The sequence below is a fragment of the Agrilus planipennis genome, unplaced genomic scaffold (genome assembly GCF_000699045.2).
Source record: "Agrilus planipennis isolate EAB-ADULT unplaced genomic scaffold, Apla_2.0 scaffold324, whole genome shotgun sequence".
NCBI classification, from domain to species: Eukaryota; Metazoa; Arthropoda; class Insecta; order Coleoptera; family Buprestidae; genus Agrilus; species Agrilus planipennis.
The window spans coordinates 187,680-203,151 of record NW_020439055.1 but is presented as its reverse complement, the minus strand read 5'-3'; the positions used below and the strand labels follow the sequence as shown (position 1 = coordinate 203,151).

At 36.7% G+C, this 15,472-nt stretch overlaps 1 protein-coding gene and 7 non-coding genes across 9 annotated transcripts in view; 6 read left to right on the top strand and 2 right to left on the bottom strand.

The window, feature by feature from the left end:
* Positions 1–15,472, bottom strand: part of LOC108742156 (FERM and PDZ domain-containing protein 2-like) — a 152,892-nt gene that overhangs the window by 19,946 nt on the left and 117,474 nt on the right. For both annotated transcript variants that reach the window (XM_018477221.1, XM_018477222.1), the window contains exon 4: positions 5,554–5,741. In XM_018477221.1, coding sequence (XP_018332723.1) covers positions 5,554–5,741 — 188 coding nt within the window. The remainder of the gene's footprint in view (positions 1–5,553; positions 5,742–15,472) is intronic.
* Positions 226–297, top strand: Trnaq-uug. Its single transcript has one exon. It is a non-coding gene; the product is annotated as a tRNA-Gln (tRNA).
* Positions 4,615–4,686, bottom strand: Trnaq-uug. Its single transcript has one exon. It is a non-coding gene; the product is annotated as a tRNA-Gln (tRNA).
* On the top strand, positions 6,031–6,102 carry Trnae-uuc. The gene has a single exon. It is a non-coding gene; the product is annotated as a tRNA-Glu (tRNA).
* Trnae-cuc lies at positions 9,324–9,395 on the top strand. Its single transcript has one exon. It is a non-coding gene; the product is annotated as a tRNA-Glu (tRNA).
* Positions 10,226–10,297, top strand: Trnae-uuc. The gene has a single exon. It is a non-coding gene; the product is annotated as a tRNA-Glu (tRNA).
* On the top strand, positions 10,948–11,019 carry Trnae-uuc. Its single transcript has one exon. It is a non-coding gene; the product is annotated as a tRNA-Glu (tRNA).
* Positions 11,667–11,738, top strand: Trnae-uuc. Its single transcript has one exon. It is a non-coding gene; the product is annotated as a tRNA-Glu (tRNA).

Sequence of the window (15,472 nt, the reverse complement as noted above, 5' to 3'; positions counted from 1 at the left end):
AATTAATCAAATTGTAGATATAGAAGGTACCCGGAAATACTCTGATAATCTTTTATTTGAAGATCAAAAAATACTAATCCTAATGTATAGAGAAATAATGATAATGATTTATTACATGTTGACAACAGGATTATTTTACGGTTTTGTAATAAGGAGATAAGATACTAACAATTCTGTTAATTAGTATTAAAAAGCATATAAATCGAATAATTAATCCAATCAACAGGTTCCATGGTGTAATGGTTAGCACTCTGGACTTTGAATCCAGCGATCCGAGTTCAAATCTCGGTGGAACCTACTTTTTTAAACAAAAGAACAAGAAAACCATAACATTACCAAAACAAATGGATTTATTTGGCCCATTGGGTTATAATTTTTACATTAGAGATTTGACACATTGGTGTCAGGAACACAACAAATGAACTAGAAATCATGGAGGAATTAATGAATGTATTGATGAAAATACTTAAAATAATGAAGTCAGAAATTAAAACAGGTCAGAAGAAATTGAATGAATAACTGAGATTACGCCAGGAAGTAATACAGGAGGATCTAAAAACAATAAAAGCGGGGCTAGTAAAGCAAAAAGAAGAATTAAAGGGCGCAAGGACAGAAGTAGAAGATGATTTAAGGAGAAAAAGTAATGCATGATGAAATAAAGGAATTAATATCGGAAGTGGAAGAAGAATTATATAGGAAATTAAATCCACTGTGAGTTGTCGGAAATTGTTAAACTCAATTAAATCTGAAAAAGTATAAGAATATCGAAAGTAAAATCTCCAATGTTTACTGCAAATATTCCCTGATCAGTTTACCTTCACCACTTCAGTTCGATGCTGCACCTAAGGAAAATGGGAAGGACAATACGGAAAAGTCATTGTTTTAAGATAAAGCACTGCGAAGAGAAGCTTTAGATTGTCTTACAAGGGATGCCAGAGTACAACAGAAATACTTCAAGACCTCTGTGGATCGATTAAAAATGCGTTACAGATGAATCAAATTCAAAAAAATTAAAAGTCGCTTTCAGAGTGGAAACTAAACTCTTCAATAATTTAAAACAGACGTCGAACGGCTTGTGCGGCCGGCTTATCCTATACATATGGTGCACCTCAAGCATTTGGAGAATTAACACAGAAGACCATTCAAATGGAGAAGACTCCAGTAAAAACAAGTTTGTTGATGATACTAATCAGTATTGCGAATATTGCGAATTTGAAATTTTGCGGGTTACGTATATACTATTTTTAATTTTTTGTGGCGTTATGTTGGTATTCAGTTAATTTTTGACAGTTTCTTTGCTTGCACGTGTTTTGGCTCGTCTTCGATTTTTGCCTATTCCAAAAAAACGGATCAAAGAATCCATCTACGAGGGTGGATTGATAAGTTTCCGGCCTGACCAAGAAAAACAAGGTTTTTAAAAATTTTTTTTTTTTATTTCTCAACATAATCTCCTCCAAGGCTGATACATTTCTCATAGCGGTGTTCCAGTCTATTAATGCCATCTCTATAGACTGATTCGTCAAGCTCCTCAAAATAACCATTTACAGCTTCGATTACTTCTTCATTGTCCGCAAATCTCTTACCGCCAAGCCATTTTTTGAGATTAGGGAACAGAAAATAGTCACTCGGGGCTAGGTCTGGAGAGTAAGGAGGGTGCGGCATCAATTCAAACTTTAGATCGTTGATTTTAGCCGTCGCAACGATTGACGTGTGCGCTGGTGCGTTATCGTGATGAAACAAGATTTTTTTCTTCGCCAGATGAGGTCGTTTAATTTTCACCTCGTGGCTCAAACGTTGCAATAAGTCTGCGTAGTATTGACCAGTGATAGTATTACCCTTTGCAAGGTAATCAATGTATATAATACCTCTTGCATCCCAAAAAACAGTAGCCATAACCTTGTTCGCCGAAAAAATTGTTTTTGCCTTCTTTGGAGTTGGTTCCCCTGGTCCAATCCACTGTTTAGACTGTTCTTTGGTTTCAGGAGTGTAGTGGTGGACCCACGTTTCGTCAACGGTTACGAATCGACGCAAAAATTCGCTTGGATTACGCTTATACAATGACAAATTTGCGGTAGAAATGTTTTTTCGAATCAATTTTTGGTCGACTGTTAGCAAACGCGGCACCCATCTTGCACAGAGCTTTTCCATATGCAAATGTTGGTGCAAAATATGTTGCACACGTTCATATGACATCTTACAGGTCTCAGCTATCTCACGCACTTTCAATCTGCGGTCTCCCAGCACTATTTGATGAATTTTTTCGATCATATCTGGAGTTGTGACCTCAACGGGGCGTCCTGAGCGAGGCCCATCAGAGGTGCTCACACGACCCTTTTTAAACTCGGAAACCCACTGCTTAACGGTTGAATATGACGGGGAGGATGTCCCCAGTGTTGAGTCCATCTCTTTTTTAATTTCCTTCGGCGTTAACCCCTTCAAATAAAAGTATTTGATGACAGCACGATTTTCCTGCTTTTCCATTTTTACGAAAACCACAGAGGCGTCTTGTTCAGCGTGCTGTCAAACCTACACTAGCAAGGAGATCGGGCTGAAACTATAGCTACAAGCTATCCAAGGATGGTACTATAGAATGTCACCTCAAGGTAGGCCTAGTGGCGTCATCTCTTGGTTAGGCCGGAAACTTATCAATCCACCCTCGTATATCAAATTTTGTGTGAAAAACGTAAAATTAAGTGAGCAGACGCATTCCGAATGTTGACTTTGACATATGGTGAAGCTACCTTGGACCGAAGCAACGTTTATTGGTGGTACAAATGTTCTTAGAGAGTCGAGAAGATGTGAACGACGAAGAGCCTGCCAGACGCCCGAGCACGTCAACAACAGACAAAAACATTGATGAAGTGAAGAAAATAGTATTGGCCAATCGTCGAATATTGGTGTTGGACTCTGTCTGCGACGACTCAAATTTGCTCCGGAGGGTCAAAACTGGTGATAAATAATGGGTTTACGGTTATGACGTGGAAACCAAAAGTCAATTAACCCAATGGAAGATGCCGCACGAACCAAGACTGAAAAAAGCGCGAGAAGTTAGGTTGAAAGTAAAGGTTTTGCTGTTTTACAGTTTTCCTTGATTGCAGGGGCGTGGTGCATCATGAGTTCTTGCCATAGGGTAGAATGGTTTCCTGCAAATTATATGCAATTTGCGAGAAGCAACCCGTCAGAAGCACCCGGATTTATGGAAGAACAAAAACGGCTTTTGCACCATGATAACGTCCTTGCTCACATATCGTTGCATGTACGTGAATTTTCGGCCAAACACAACACACTCATAACGCCACAGCCATTGTGTTCCCCAGATCTGGCCCCCAGTGACTCTCTTGTTCCCGAAACTGAAGAAACCCATGAAAGGACGACGTTACGCTACGATTGAGGAGATAAAGGCGGCATTGAAGGAGGAGATAAAGGCGGCATCTCGTGGGGATTACTTTGAAGGGGACAAAATAGATATTCATGAATAAATAAATAATTTTCGAAAAACCATAAAATTCGTGATACTTTTTAAACAGACCTTGTACGCGAAAATGGAACAGTAGAACCATCTGTCATTGTAGTACGCAAAGAAGGCAGAACAACTAAGATTTTAAGTGGGCTCTTGACGACTAAACGAACTAACCCATAAGGAAAGTAGCAATACAAAATTGCAATAAAGTTGGGAGGATCCATGTGAAGTAATAAAATGAATAAGCGGCTTCTTATACAGGATGTAATTGAGACTCAAATTTAAGATGAAGGTTGTTCATCTGGACCACTTAGGACCCTTCATCAGGGTGAGAGAAACTGATCGGGACGATTAGTTGTTATGTGGGGAGCAATGTCACGGATTCACGAACTAACAGCTCTTGGACAATCAAAAATGAACATACGAATGAGGAAAGTCTGCTGAAGACCCTAAGCAGAGGAAGACCTTTTCCTACCATGATCCAAAGAGGAGAAATTTTAATAATTCCCATTTTTTGTAAATGAGGTTTTTGAAAAGCTGTCATAGCATAGTAGCAATGTAGGTATTACAGTGGCAAAGAATTTGAATTTTTTGTGTTGATTTTTCGTTTATTACTAATGATTTGCTTCTGTTTCCTCTTCGTCCAATTTTATTCATAGAAATTTTGAATATAAAAGATAAATGAAGAAGTATCTAGCAATAGGTATCTATTCATCGACTGTTTTTATTTCAATGCAGTCTACCGAAATTAATAGGTTATTAAAAATTCACGGCTTTCTGACCCCTTTTACACCAATCAAGGGGAGAGTTTAAAAGAAACATCGTTAAAATAAAAAAAAACAACTCGTTAATGGAAACGAAGTTATAAGTAAGTTATTAAATTATAAGAACCTCCTAATTTTTTTCGTATCTACTTCTCAATGGTAATTGAACTGGTAAACAATTAGGTAGTTTTAATTTATTAAAGGGCGAGTTCTGAAACATCTTACACTTCAGTCGTTTAGTGAAACAATTTCAATTATGCTTATGTAAATAATTTTTCACTGTGACCGATATTCGACACGACTATTTAATGTAATGTTCCTATTAATTTTAGAATACTTCTTTAATGTAATGAAAACATAATCAAAAATTAAAAAAAAATCAATTTCACGAGGTTCCACCGAGATTTGAACTCGGATCGCTGGATTCAAAGTCCAGAGTGCTAACCATTACACCATGGAACCTACTGACGGCAAAAGCATTTTTATTTGAAAACACTCATGAATCAGACTTGGAATGTTGCCGGTTTATCTTGGAGTCACTGCCACGCTTGCCGAGGCGCCGCATCTTCCGCGTCACCACCTTGAAATAACGTTACTCACTAATTGAAACTTTAACACAGCTCATACCAGTCTAGCGGTGCCGGTGGCTTATTCACACAGAACTGTTGTAGAGTACTTAAATTTTGATAAATAATAAAGTTACCTAATCCAAATAAGTCACATTTGAGATATAGCTTATACAATGAGAAAACCTAGACAAAAATGATAAGGTCAACCAAGTAGTTTTCCTTAATTTTCCACTCTGACATCATCATCATCATCATAAGGTCGTCAGTCCTGAGACTGGTTGGACACGCACTCCACTCCTTCCTATACTGAGCTCTTTTTTTTCTCATTTTCCTACAACTAGAACAACCCACATCCTTAGCTATTTGCGAACAGTAATCTAATCTAGGTCTACCTCTACTCTAACTAGACCATCATGCCTGAGAAGATGTCCTATCTCGCCTATTTCTTATTGACTTCCATAAGAGTCCTCTGTTCTCCTATTCTTTCTAATATCTCTTTATTTTTAACCTTCTCTATCCACGGTATCCTCATCATTTCCTACTTTTTTTTTCCTTGCATACCAATATTTTTGTTTTACCCTTACATATGCGATTTTTTTTAAAATTTAAACGGGACTCAGTTGAGATAAAATCCGTCCAGTAAAAAAAGAATAATTAAAAAAACAGATGCCGGATCCTAAATTTTTCTCAAAGTGTACACTTTAGGACTAAATGTAATTTTACTTTAAAAAAAAAATGAAGAATGCAGAATAATTCTTACCTTTTCCGATTCGGTATCGCTGTACCGTTTGTTGGGACGATATTCGGGAGCTAAATATCCCGTTATATGAACAGGGTAACTGCATGATGTGTTCACAGGATTCTGACAAAGTTTTACCCTCCCTCTGCTGGACAGAAGGAGGGTGGCAGGGGTTATTAAGGGAACAGAAAACATTCCTGTAGCGCCATCTGAAACAAGAAGAAAAATCTAATTGAACAAAAAGCATAAGATCGACTTGACTAATCCAAGTAGCAGTTCTTAAAAAAGTAAAGAGAAAAATAAATTTTAAAAACAGCCTTATTAATAATAAAAGGCCACGGACCACTGTACTCCTTATAATCTACCAAAAAATTTTGTTGCAAAGTATTCGGATAAATTGGAATTTAGTTGCAGGATTAACAAATGTTCGTGGAGTTGACACGAACCCGTACGACTTCGCTTCGTACAACTTAATGTTAGTGTTAGCAACAGACACACTCCGGTATGGTCTAGTGGCTAGGATACCTGGCTTTCACCCAGGAGGCTCGGGTTCGATTCCCGGTACCGGAAAACGTACTTTTTGTAAAAATGTTAATTATACTTTTTTGAGTTCTACACACTACAACCATTGTAGTGAATCATAATAATTTTACAGCATGGTAATATTCGAGGGTCATTAGATTATGTTTATGATTGATATGTTGTTACTAATTAGCCCGGTGTAATTAATAACACATTATAAGACTTAAATTATTTACGAAATACGTACCATTAATAATTTCAGTGTCTTAATAAGCCATTATGATAAGTGATAACAATTAACATACGAAAATTTACCAANTAACTACTGAAGTTAAATTATAAATAATTAAATTTTAAATGTGACCATAACTTTGATACAAATTTGGGTTTATACAACACCATTCATGTAGCAGTTAGAGATAAAATGTGTTTCCTCATGACAAACGATGTACCGAAATCGCCGTGCTTGTTTGAGTGAAATGGGTTCAAATTTTCAGATAAAATAATCTGTGCAACACCTGTTTACCCTTAATCAGCTCTTACGACGGAAGAATATTCAATTAATTATTTCAAGATAATAAAATGGTAAACATAAATTACAGAGAATTAGTAAATAAATATGAAGTCGCCAAAATTAATGAAACTACTTAAACTTTCACGCCCCATTTACTTACTACCACAGCGAGTAAATCTTCTGTGGTATCAAATACAAGGGAGGATTTGACAGGCCAACCGAGTGCGAGGAATAATAAATTTTCGAACCACTTCGTTTAAACGAAATTCAAGAATAAAATTGAAAATCGGTTGGCTAATAATAATAATTATTATTATGTATTTATTTAAACAATATTTTTGATTGCCCAACTTCCTCACCATGCTGCGCTGGTAGAAGTGATCAAAAATGATTTGACTCGATTATACCTACCTCTTAAAATAATAATGTTCGCTTGCCTATATAGTGTTTCCATTACATATCAAGAATGTCAATGTGTTATTTTGTAAGATTCTTCATTTCAAATAATTTAAATATATTGACATATAAAAGTCGACTAGCATTCGAGAGGATACCGGCTCAATTCTGAGTTCATGTACCTGGCTCAAGTTTTTCTGGATCGTTTAAGCAAACACTGAAACACTAACATTCCACAGATAATCTTTCATTTCTCTTCTGTCTTCATTTCATCCGTTTCATCTTTCTTTCTTCAACAATCATCTACGATTTCTAAAAAAGGATGCTGAAGAGGGCCTTTCACAGATAATCTTTCACTTCTTTTCTATCTTCACGTCATGCGCCCCATTTTTCTCTCTTCATTCATCATCTATCCAATTTCCACGATTTCAAAAACGGGGGCTAGGGAGAGTCTTTCACAGACAATCATTCAATTCTCTTGTGTCTTCATGTCGTTCATATCATCTTCCTCTCCTTAGTAATCATTGACGACTCTTAAAAAAGCAGGCTGAAGAGGGCCTTCCACAGATAAACTTTAATTTCTTTTTTCTCTTCATATCATCCGTCTCATCTTCCTTTCCTTAATCATCATCCACCCAATTTCCACGATTCCTAAAAACGGAGTCTGAAGAGGGCCTTCCGCAGATAATCTTTCACTACTTTTCTGTATTCATGTCTCGTCTTTCTCTCCTCATTCATCATCTATCCAATTTCCACGATTTCCAAAACAGAGGATAGGGAGAGTCTTCCACAGATAATCTTTCACTTCTCTTGTGTCTGCATGTCGTCCATATCATCTTCCTCTCCTCAGTCATCATTGACGATTCCTAAAAAAGGAGGCTGAAGAGGGCCTTCCACAGATAAACTTTCACTTCTCTTTTCTCTTCATATCATCCGTCTCATATTTCTTTCCTTTTCTTTCATTCACCCAATTTCCACGATTCCTATAATGGAGGCTGGAGAGGATCCTCCATAAATAATCTTTCACTTCGCTTGTATCTTCATGTCCATCTCATCTTTCTCTCCTCAAGCATCATTCACGATTCCTAAAAACGGAGACTCAAGAGGGCCTTCCGCAGATAATCTTTCCTTCTTTTCTGTGTTCATGTCTCGTCTTTATCTCCTCATTCATCATCTATCCAATTTCCACGATTTCTAAAACAGAGGCTAGGGAGAGTTTTCCACAGATAATATTCACTCACTTCTCTTGTGTCTTGAAGTCGTCCATTTCATGTTTATCTCCTCAATTATCATTTATGGATCCTAAAACAGGAGGCTGAAGAGGATCTTCCACAGATAATCTTTCACTTCTATTTTCTTTTCATGTCATACATTTCATTTTTCTCTCTTCAATAATAATCCACTCAATTTTAACGATTCCTAAAATGGAGGCTGGTAAGGGTCCACCATAGCAAATCTTTTACTTCTCTTTTGTCTTCATATCGTCCGCCTCATCTTTATCTCATCGTAATCCACCCAATGGACCGTCCGCTCTACTTTCAATTTTAAACCAGAGGACTATTTTTTATTGCCTTCAATTTCTTGTTATTAACTCACTGGTTCAACAAAAACTTTATGTTCTACGTATAATTAAGTTTTTTTGTTCATAATCAATAAACGAAACAGTTTAATAATGAACAGAAATTCAATCAATTCACAGGAAGGCTAATGGAATCGTTACCTTATTTTTTCGTATAAAGTTGAAGTAAAATTTATGATACCTACGAAGCATTAATTATGCAAGTTTTACTTACACTTCAACAATTTTATTTAAAAATGTGCCACATTGAATACATTTCACACGTATGGTAAAAGAGAGAATTTTAATTACCGGGACAAAATTTTTAATGACGAAAAAACTTTCAGCGGCAGCAATAGCAGGAATTTGTCGAAAAAGCTAATTCTGCTAACGAAAAATATAGAGATAAAAGAACATATATTCATTGTCGTAGATTCTATTATCCCTTTTTTTAGTGTTGGAATGGAACGGTAGATTACCGATTCAGCTTTAGGCTAAACACGCATTCGGAATTTTAAAAATGTCAATTAAGGGAAACACAACACCGGATAACAATGTCGGTAAAACAATGTAATTGAATAGAACAGAACATGAATTCCTCGTTTGCTCCAAATACAAGGATCTATCGAAAAGTTTGTGTCCTGGATATGAAAACCAAACACTTTTTTAGATATGGATGCGGAGCTTTAGTGGTACGTACAGACCAACTGCATTCACTTCTATTATGTATATATATATTGATTTTTAACTAACAATAAGGCCCTTTTGTACGTGCATACAGTTTAACTATAAACACAAAAGTCCGGTATGGTCTAGTGGCTAGGATACCTGGCTCTCACCCAGGAGGCTCGGGTTCGATTCCCGGTACCGGAAAAACTTGTTTTTTTTTGTTCTCCTACAATTTTGCATAACAATGCATCAATTAGCATTATGAACACGAATAATTTTAAGTTAATGAGCTACGGAGCAAAAATGCAATTTCAATAGGCTTTAAACCTAAAGATGTTCTTAACTATTCAAATAAGCGACAGCATAAATTTCAACTCGAACTTAAAGATAATTGGTTGGATCATTAGCCAATTCCACGAAGTACACGTTGTCGTTCGGTCGATGGGAAACAGCGGGGCGCCGTTTGTGCCATGCAGCGTCGTGACGCACGGCGCTGAGTTATTTTTGGATGTGTACTGGGCGTATTATAATACTTCATTATTCATTCAACTAAATTCCATCTAAGTCCGAATTGGCGACTTAATGCGACTAAATTACCTGGAAACTGCAAAGTAGGCAAAATAATACCGGTCTTTAAATTAGCCTGCCAGCTTTGTCCGAAAACTTTACCATAATTAGTATGTAATTTATTGCTACATCTTCTTCTCTTTCACTGCTAAAAAGTTTACGCATAAATATTTAGAAGCTTAATAATTTTGACGTTAATTTATACAACACACTAATGATCATTTTGTAAGTTTATCTTCTTAACTCGAAAAAAGGAAGGAAAAACACCCGGGTAGTTAGAGGCAAAGGGAGCACTGCCTCCCTCCTTCCCTTTAGAAAAATCTCTCTATCTTCATGCCTATTTTAAGGTATTGTTGTAATTTAGATACCTTTCAAGCTATAGAAATGTGCTATGTGTAATAAAAGTTTGTGTACAGTAATAATTATTTCATGATAGTACATACACAAAATTCACTAATTTGGTATAATCCGGTATGGTCTAGTGGCTAGGATACCTGGCTTTCACCCAGGAGGCTCGGGTTCGATTCCCGGTACCGGAAAGACAATTTTTGGTCAGATTTTTTTTTTGGTGAATATTCATTATTACATTAATTGACTTGCAAGTAAAACGCACTCTCATGTCACAATTACATTGGAAATTAGCCCATTTTAATAATAAGATACATAAATTATTTTTATTAGACCCTTATAAACACTAAAGTAATCATGTAATATTCACTTCTACACCTATTTAAGAACCCGTCTTGTCTGAAAGAGTCAATGTCGGGCGAACCACAATTTACAAGTCAATAAATGAACATTACTGAAAGCTGTTTTTTTTAATAAACCCCTGGCCGCTTTATATCAGATCGATGTACAATAAATTCGCTAGTAGGGTAGTTTATTGTTAATCCAAGAGGATGGCAAAATTTTGAGGTAGAAGAAAAACGAAATTACACAGTTTACCAGGGTTTCATGTAATTCGGCGAATACCCAGGATGTTTTTTGACGACACGGTAAATGTAGGTAATATCGTCTCCAAACATTTGGTCCTTCGAGCCGGATGCGGTTTCTAAAACAATTTTTGGAAAGTTTTAAATTCGGCTAGCGCTTAAATTAGTTGAAATGTTTTGCTCCGAAATAGTCTTTGTATTGACTTGATGACCGGTCATTACGATTGTCATTTGTAACACAAAATTTGCATTTGTAATCCGGTATGGTCTAGTGGCTAGGATACCTGGCTTTCACCCAGGAGGCTCGGGTTCGATTCCCGGTACCGGAATGACAATTTTTGGATGGATTCTTTTTGATGAACGTTCATTTTTGTTTTAATTATGACTTGGAAGTGAAACGCGTTCTCATGCCACAATTAAATTGGAAATTAGCTCATTTAAATAATAAAGTAATCATGTAGGTAGACGGCAATAATTCACTTAAATTATTCTCGTTATTTAACAATTATTTAATTACACCTACTTATTTAAGAACCCTTGCCTTGTCAATGTCGGACGGAACACAATTCACAAGTCAATAAATGAACATTTCTGAAAGCTGTTTTTTTAATAAACCTTCTGCCGCTTTATATCAGATCGTTTTACAATCAATTTGCTAGTAAGGTAGTTTATTGTTAATCCAAGAGGGTGGCAAAATTTTGGGTAGAAGAAAAACGAAATTACACAGTTTACCAAAGTTTCATGTAATTCGGCGAACATTCAGTACGTTTTTTGACGATACGGTAAATGTAGGTAATATCGTCTCCAAACATTTGGTCCTTCGAGCCGGATACGGTTTCTAAAACAATTTTTTGAATCTTTTAAATTCGGTTGGCGTTTAAATTTGTTGGAATGTTTTGTTCCGGAATAGCCTTCGCATTTACTTGATGACCGGTCATTACGAATGTCATTTGTAACACAGAATTTGCATTTGTAATCCGGTATGGTCTAGTGGCTAGGATACCTGGCTTTCACCCAGGAGGCTCGGGTTCGATTCCCGGTACCGGAAAACGTACTTTTTGTAAAAATGTTAATTATACTTTTTTGAGTTCTACACACTACAACCATTGTAGTGAATCATAATAATTTTACAGCATGGTAATATTCGAGGGTCATTAGATTATGTTTATGATTGATATGTTGTTACTAATTAGCCCGGTGTAATTAATAACACATTATAAGACTTAAATTATTTACGAAATACGTACCATTAATAATTTCAGTGTCTTAATAAGCCATTATGATAAGTGATAACAATTAACATACGAAAATTTACCAATTTTTGTTTCTAACCAATATCAAACAAGATATTCGAGTAAAGATAAAATTAGACCAGTTTAAAGAACGTCAATGGCATCGACAGACATGAAATGGTCAAGTTTAAATGAATTGGTCCAGTTACGCGGTAACAAATCTCATTACTAGTGCTACAGACGGAGCCCAGGAATTTCACAATTACATGTTAATAGTGCCCAACACATAGCTCGCAATGGCAAACTAATTCCTGGCATTCAAACTTGCTTGTCGATTTTGTAAATGACCCGGAATCCTGTTTCGATTATACATTCTCAATAAGACTACGATCGCAGACGAGGATGAATTGATTATGAGGACTAAAGGTCCTTTAATGACCGTCCTGAATATCATGAAAGCCTTAATGTACCTAAGTACGTATTGGTAGTTAAAGAGATAATGTGGATAATGCTTGACACTAATTACCATCCAAAACTATCAAAGTTTCTTTTGAAAACATCTACACAGAGTACCACTTCTAGAATACTTTATACCATACGATTTCTTAGAAGAAGTGGTTCCACAACCCTAAATTAAGGACATTTCAATTTGGATATATTTTAAAGATTGAAACACTTTTTGAGAATTGTATGATTCTGTTGTCATCATCATTACATCAGTCCAATGACAGGTTGGACATCTTATCCTGAGTCAACTTTCGTATCTCCCGAAAAATAAATCCTTATTTGCTCTTCTTCTGCATTTAGAAATGTTTCTAATTCTCTCTTCGTGTCTCAGCCATCCTTTTTCCTCGTTTCTTATTGGCTTACATTGCGCCCTCTGCTCTATCCAATACAGAAAACCCCTAACTATATGAATTGCGTTTTTCTTAGCTTTTATTCTGGCCGGCTTTACGAGACGATTGAAACTGACATTCTGTATATTCTGTCCTAGTCAATCTGGTGTTATTTTTCTATAGTCTTCAATGCAGCACCGGCCTCCTAGAAGTTTAGGGATCATTGCATAGTATTCGAGAGGATCTCGATTCGATCCCCGGTCTGTTTGCCTTGGTCCAAACTTTCCTCTGGCTTCTTTCAATCACTTAGACAAACTCTTCTGTCTTCATTTAGTCCGTCTCATATTTCCACCCCAACTATCACCACCCACCCATTTCCACGATTCCTAATAGGAGGCTGAAGAAGGTCATGCGCCCTTCCCATCGGCGTAGTTCGGAGGCACTGCCCGCACACCAAAATTAGTAGCTGGTGGGAACAAAACATCTAAAAGTTCTTTTAGTCAAGAAGGTAACTGTTTCAACTGTTTCAGATAAAATATACGAAGTTAGATCATGGACTACGTAATAATACAATTAATAGAAGGTTAGTTTTGGCTAAAAGAATTTATGTTTAGGAAAATAATTTTCGTTGATTTCGATATAGGATGTGAGTAGAATTGATGAAACGTAATATAATGAAGATGGAAATTCTGTGGTGAGACCGCGGTCAAAGGTAAAACTTCCACCGACCTTTTCAACTTTGCACAAAATTGTAAGCATCGATTTTCAACTCATTTTACCACACTTAGTACATCACCTTTGGTAGAAGGAATTATCGCGTTTTTTGGTAATAACTTTTCGTACGTATTCGGTGTGTAGATGGCCATGTTGTCATCTTTTAATGTTTTGTTTTTCTCAATGTCATTTAGGGGAAATATTGAATATTTATGTCATATTTGAAGTAACCGATTTCAGCCACTTTAATAGAATGTGGTAAATAATTTATTAAACCATCAACTTCAATAATATTTGCGCTGTGACTTGGAATTTCCTGTTTATTGCGATTTATTAAAACGTGCTCCTGTTCGAACAGTGAAAATGTTGGACTTCCTCAAGTTTTGCAAATCGTTAGCTAGAGATGATGCTGTTCGTACTGACAACTGCGTTTTCAAATTGCATTATCGTTTAACAGTAATTGTACTTGTTGTAAGTTCAATTCTGATTACAACCAAGCAATTTTTTGGTGATCCGATAGACTGTGAGATGAACGGCGCATACAGTGAAATGTTCGACACATACTGCTGGATTTACAGCACTTATATTATAAAAAGCACTCTAAAGGGTACGTAATTTAATCTATGAATGTTGTTCCTATTTTGTTTTTGTTTGTCACACAGTCCAACGATCTTTTAAATATGAACAAGAACTGACGCTGTTCTGATTCGGGTCTAGAGGCCGTCGTTGGTTGAAGTTTCTTCCTTTATATACTGGAAGGCTTCTAGACCCGAAGAAGGATATCATCACTTCACATATTGAGCGTGAAAGCCTTTACCAGTGAACAAGAACCTTACTGAATTAATTTTAATCGTTTGTTTTTATTGGTTTAGATGAACTTCTACCAGGATTGGGTCATTATCCTGACAATAAGCTTTACAAGAAAGCGGTAACACCTGTTGAAGATGTATTCAGGTCACCGCATTCAGATGAAAAGATTATAGAACAAAAGTACTACCAGTGGATCTGTATCGTACTCTGTTTACAAGCTCTTTTCTTTTACATGCCTCGCTACGTATGGAAAAACTGGGAAGGAGGCAGACTTAAAATGTTAGCCAAAGATTTAGGTACGAATGATCTCAATACAAATGGGTTGCAACACGATATCTAAAAAAAAAAAGAACCATACCATTGAAAAAAATTTTTTTTTCCATCAACTTCTAGTTAAAATCTATTTTGAAAATTGATATTATTCTGGTGTCGTACGAGATTCGGTAGCGTAACGTCACAATTTTGTAAGGTCTTGTAGCTTCTACGCCACATTTGCGTTCAGTGGTATTGTGTTCAATCTTTGTAATATTTAATAGTCATCTGCTGCAATATAACGAAGAACAATTATTAGTTAAAATTGGTACAATGCACATTTAGTAGAATTTAATATGTTCAACAAGGTCCATTTACGTTGATGCACATCTACTTGCTACCGAGTGGCCTGGCCTAGAGCTTTCGTCCATTGCTTAGCATTCGGGAGGACGCCGGTTTAATTTCGGGTCCGTCTGTCTTGGTCCAAGTTTTTCTGTGGTTTCCTTGGATCACTTAGGCAAATATTGGGGTAGAAATATTCCACAGATAATCATTTCTGTCTTCATTTCGTCCGTCTCATCTTTCTCACCCGAAAAAAAAAGAACTTTTGGGTGTTTCATTCCCAGTAGCCAGTAATGCTGGTGGGCGGGCAGTCCCTTCGGACTACGCCGGAAGGTAGGGTGGAAGGCCCTCTTCAGCCTGCTTTCAGGAATCGTGGGAATGGGTGGGTGGTGGTTCGGGTGAAAAAGATGAGACGGACGAAATGAAGACAGAAGATAATGAAAGATTATCTGTGGAATATTACTGCCCCAGCATTTGCCTAAGTGGTCCAAGGAAACCACAGAAAAACTTGGACCAAGGCAGACGGACCCGGAATCGAACTGGCGTTCTCCCGAATGCTAAGCAATGGTCTAAACCTCTAGGCCATGCCGCTCGGT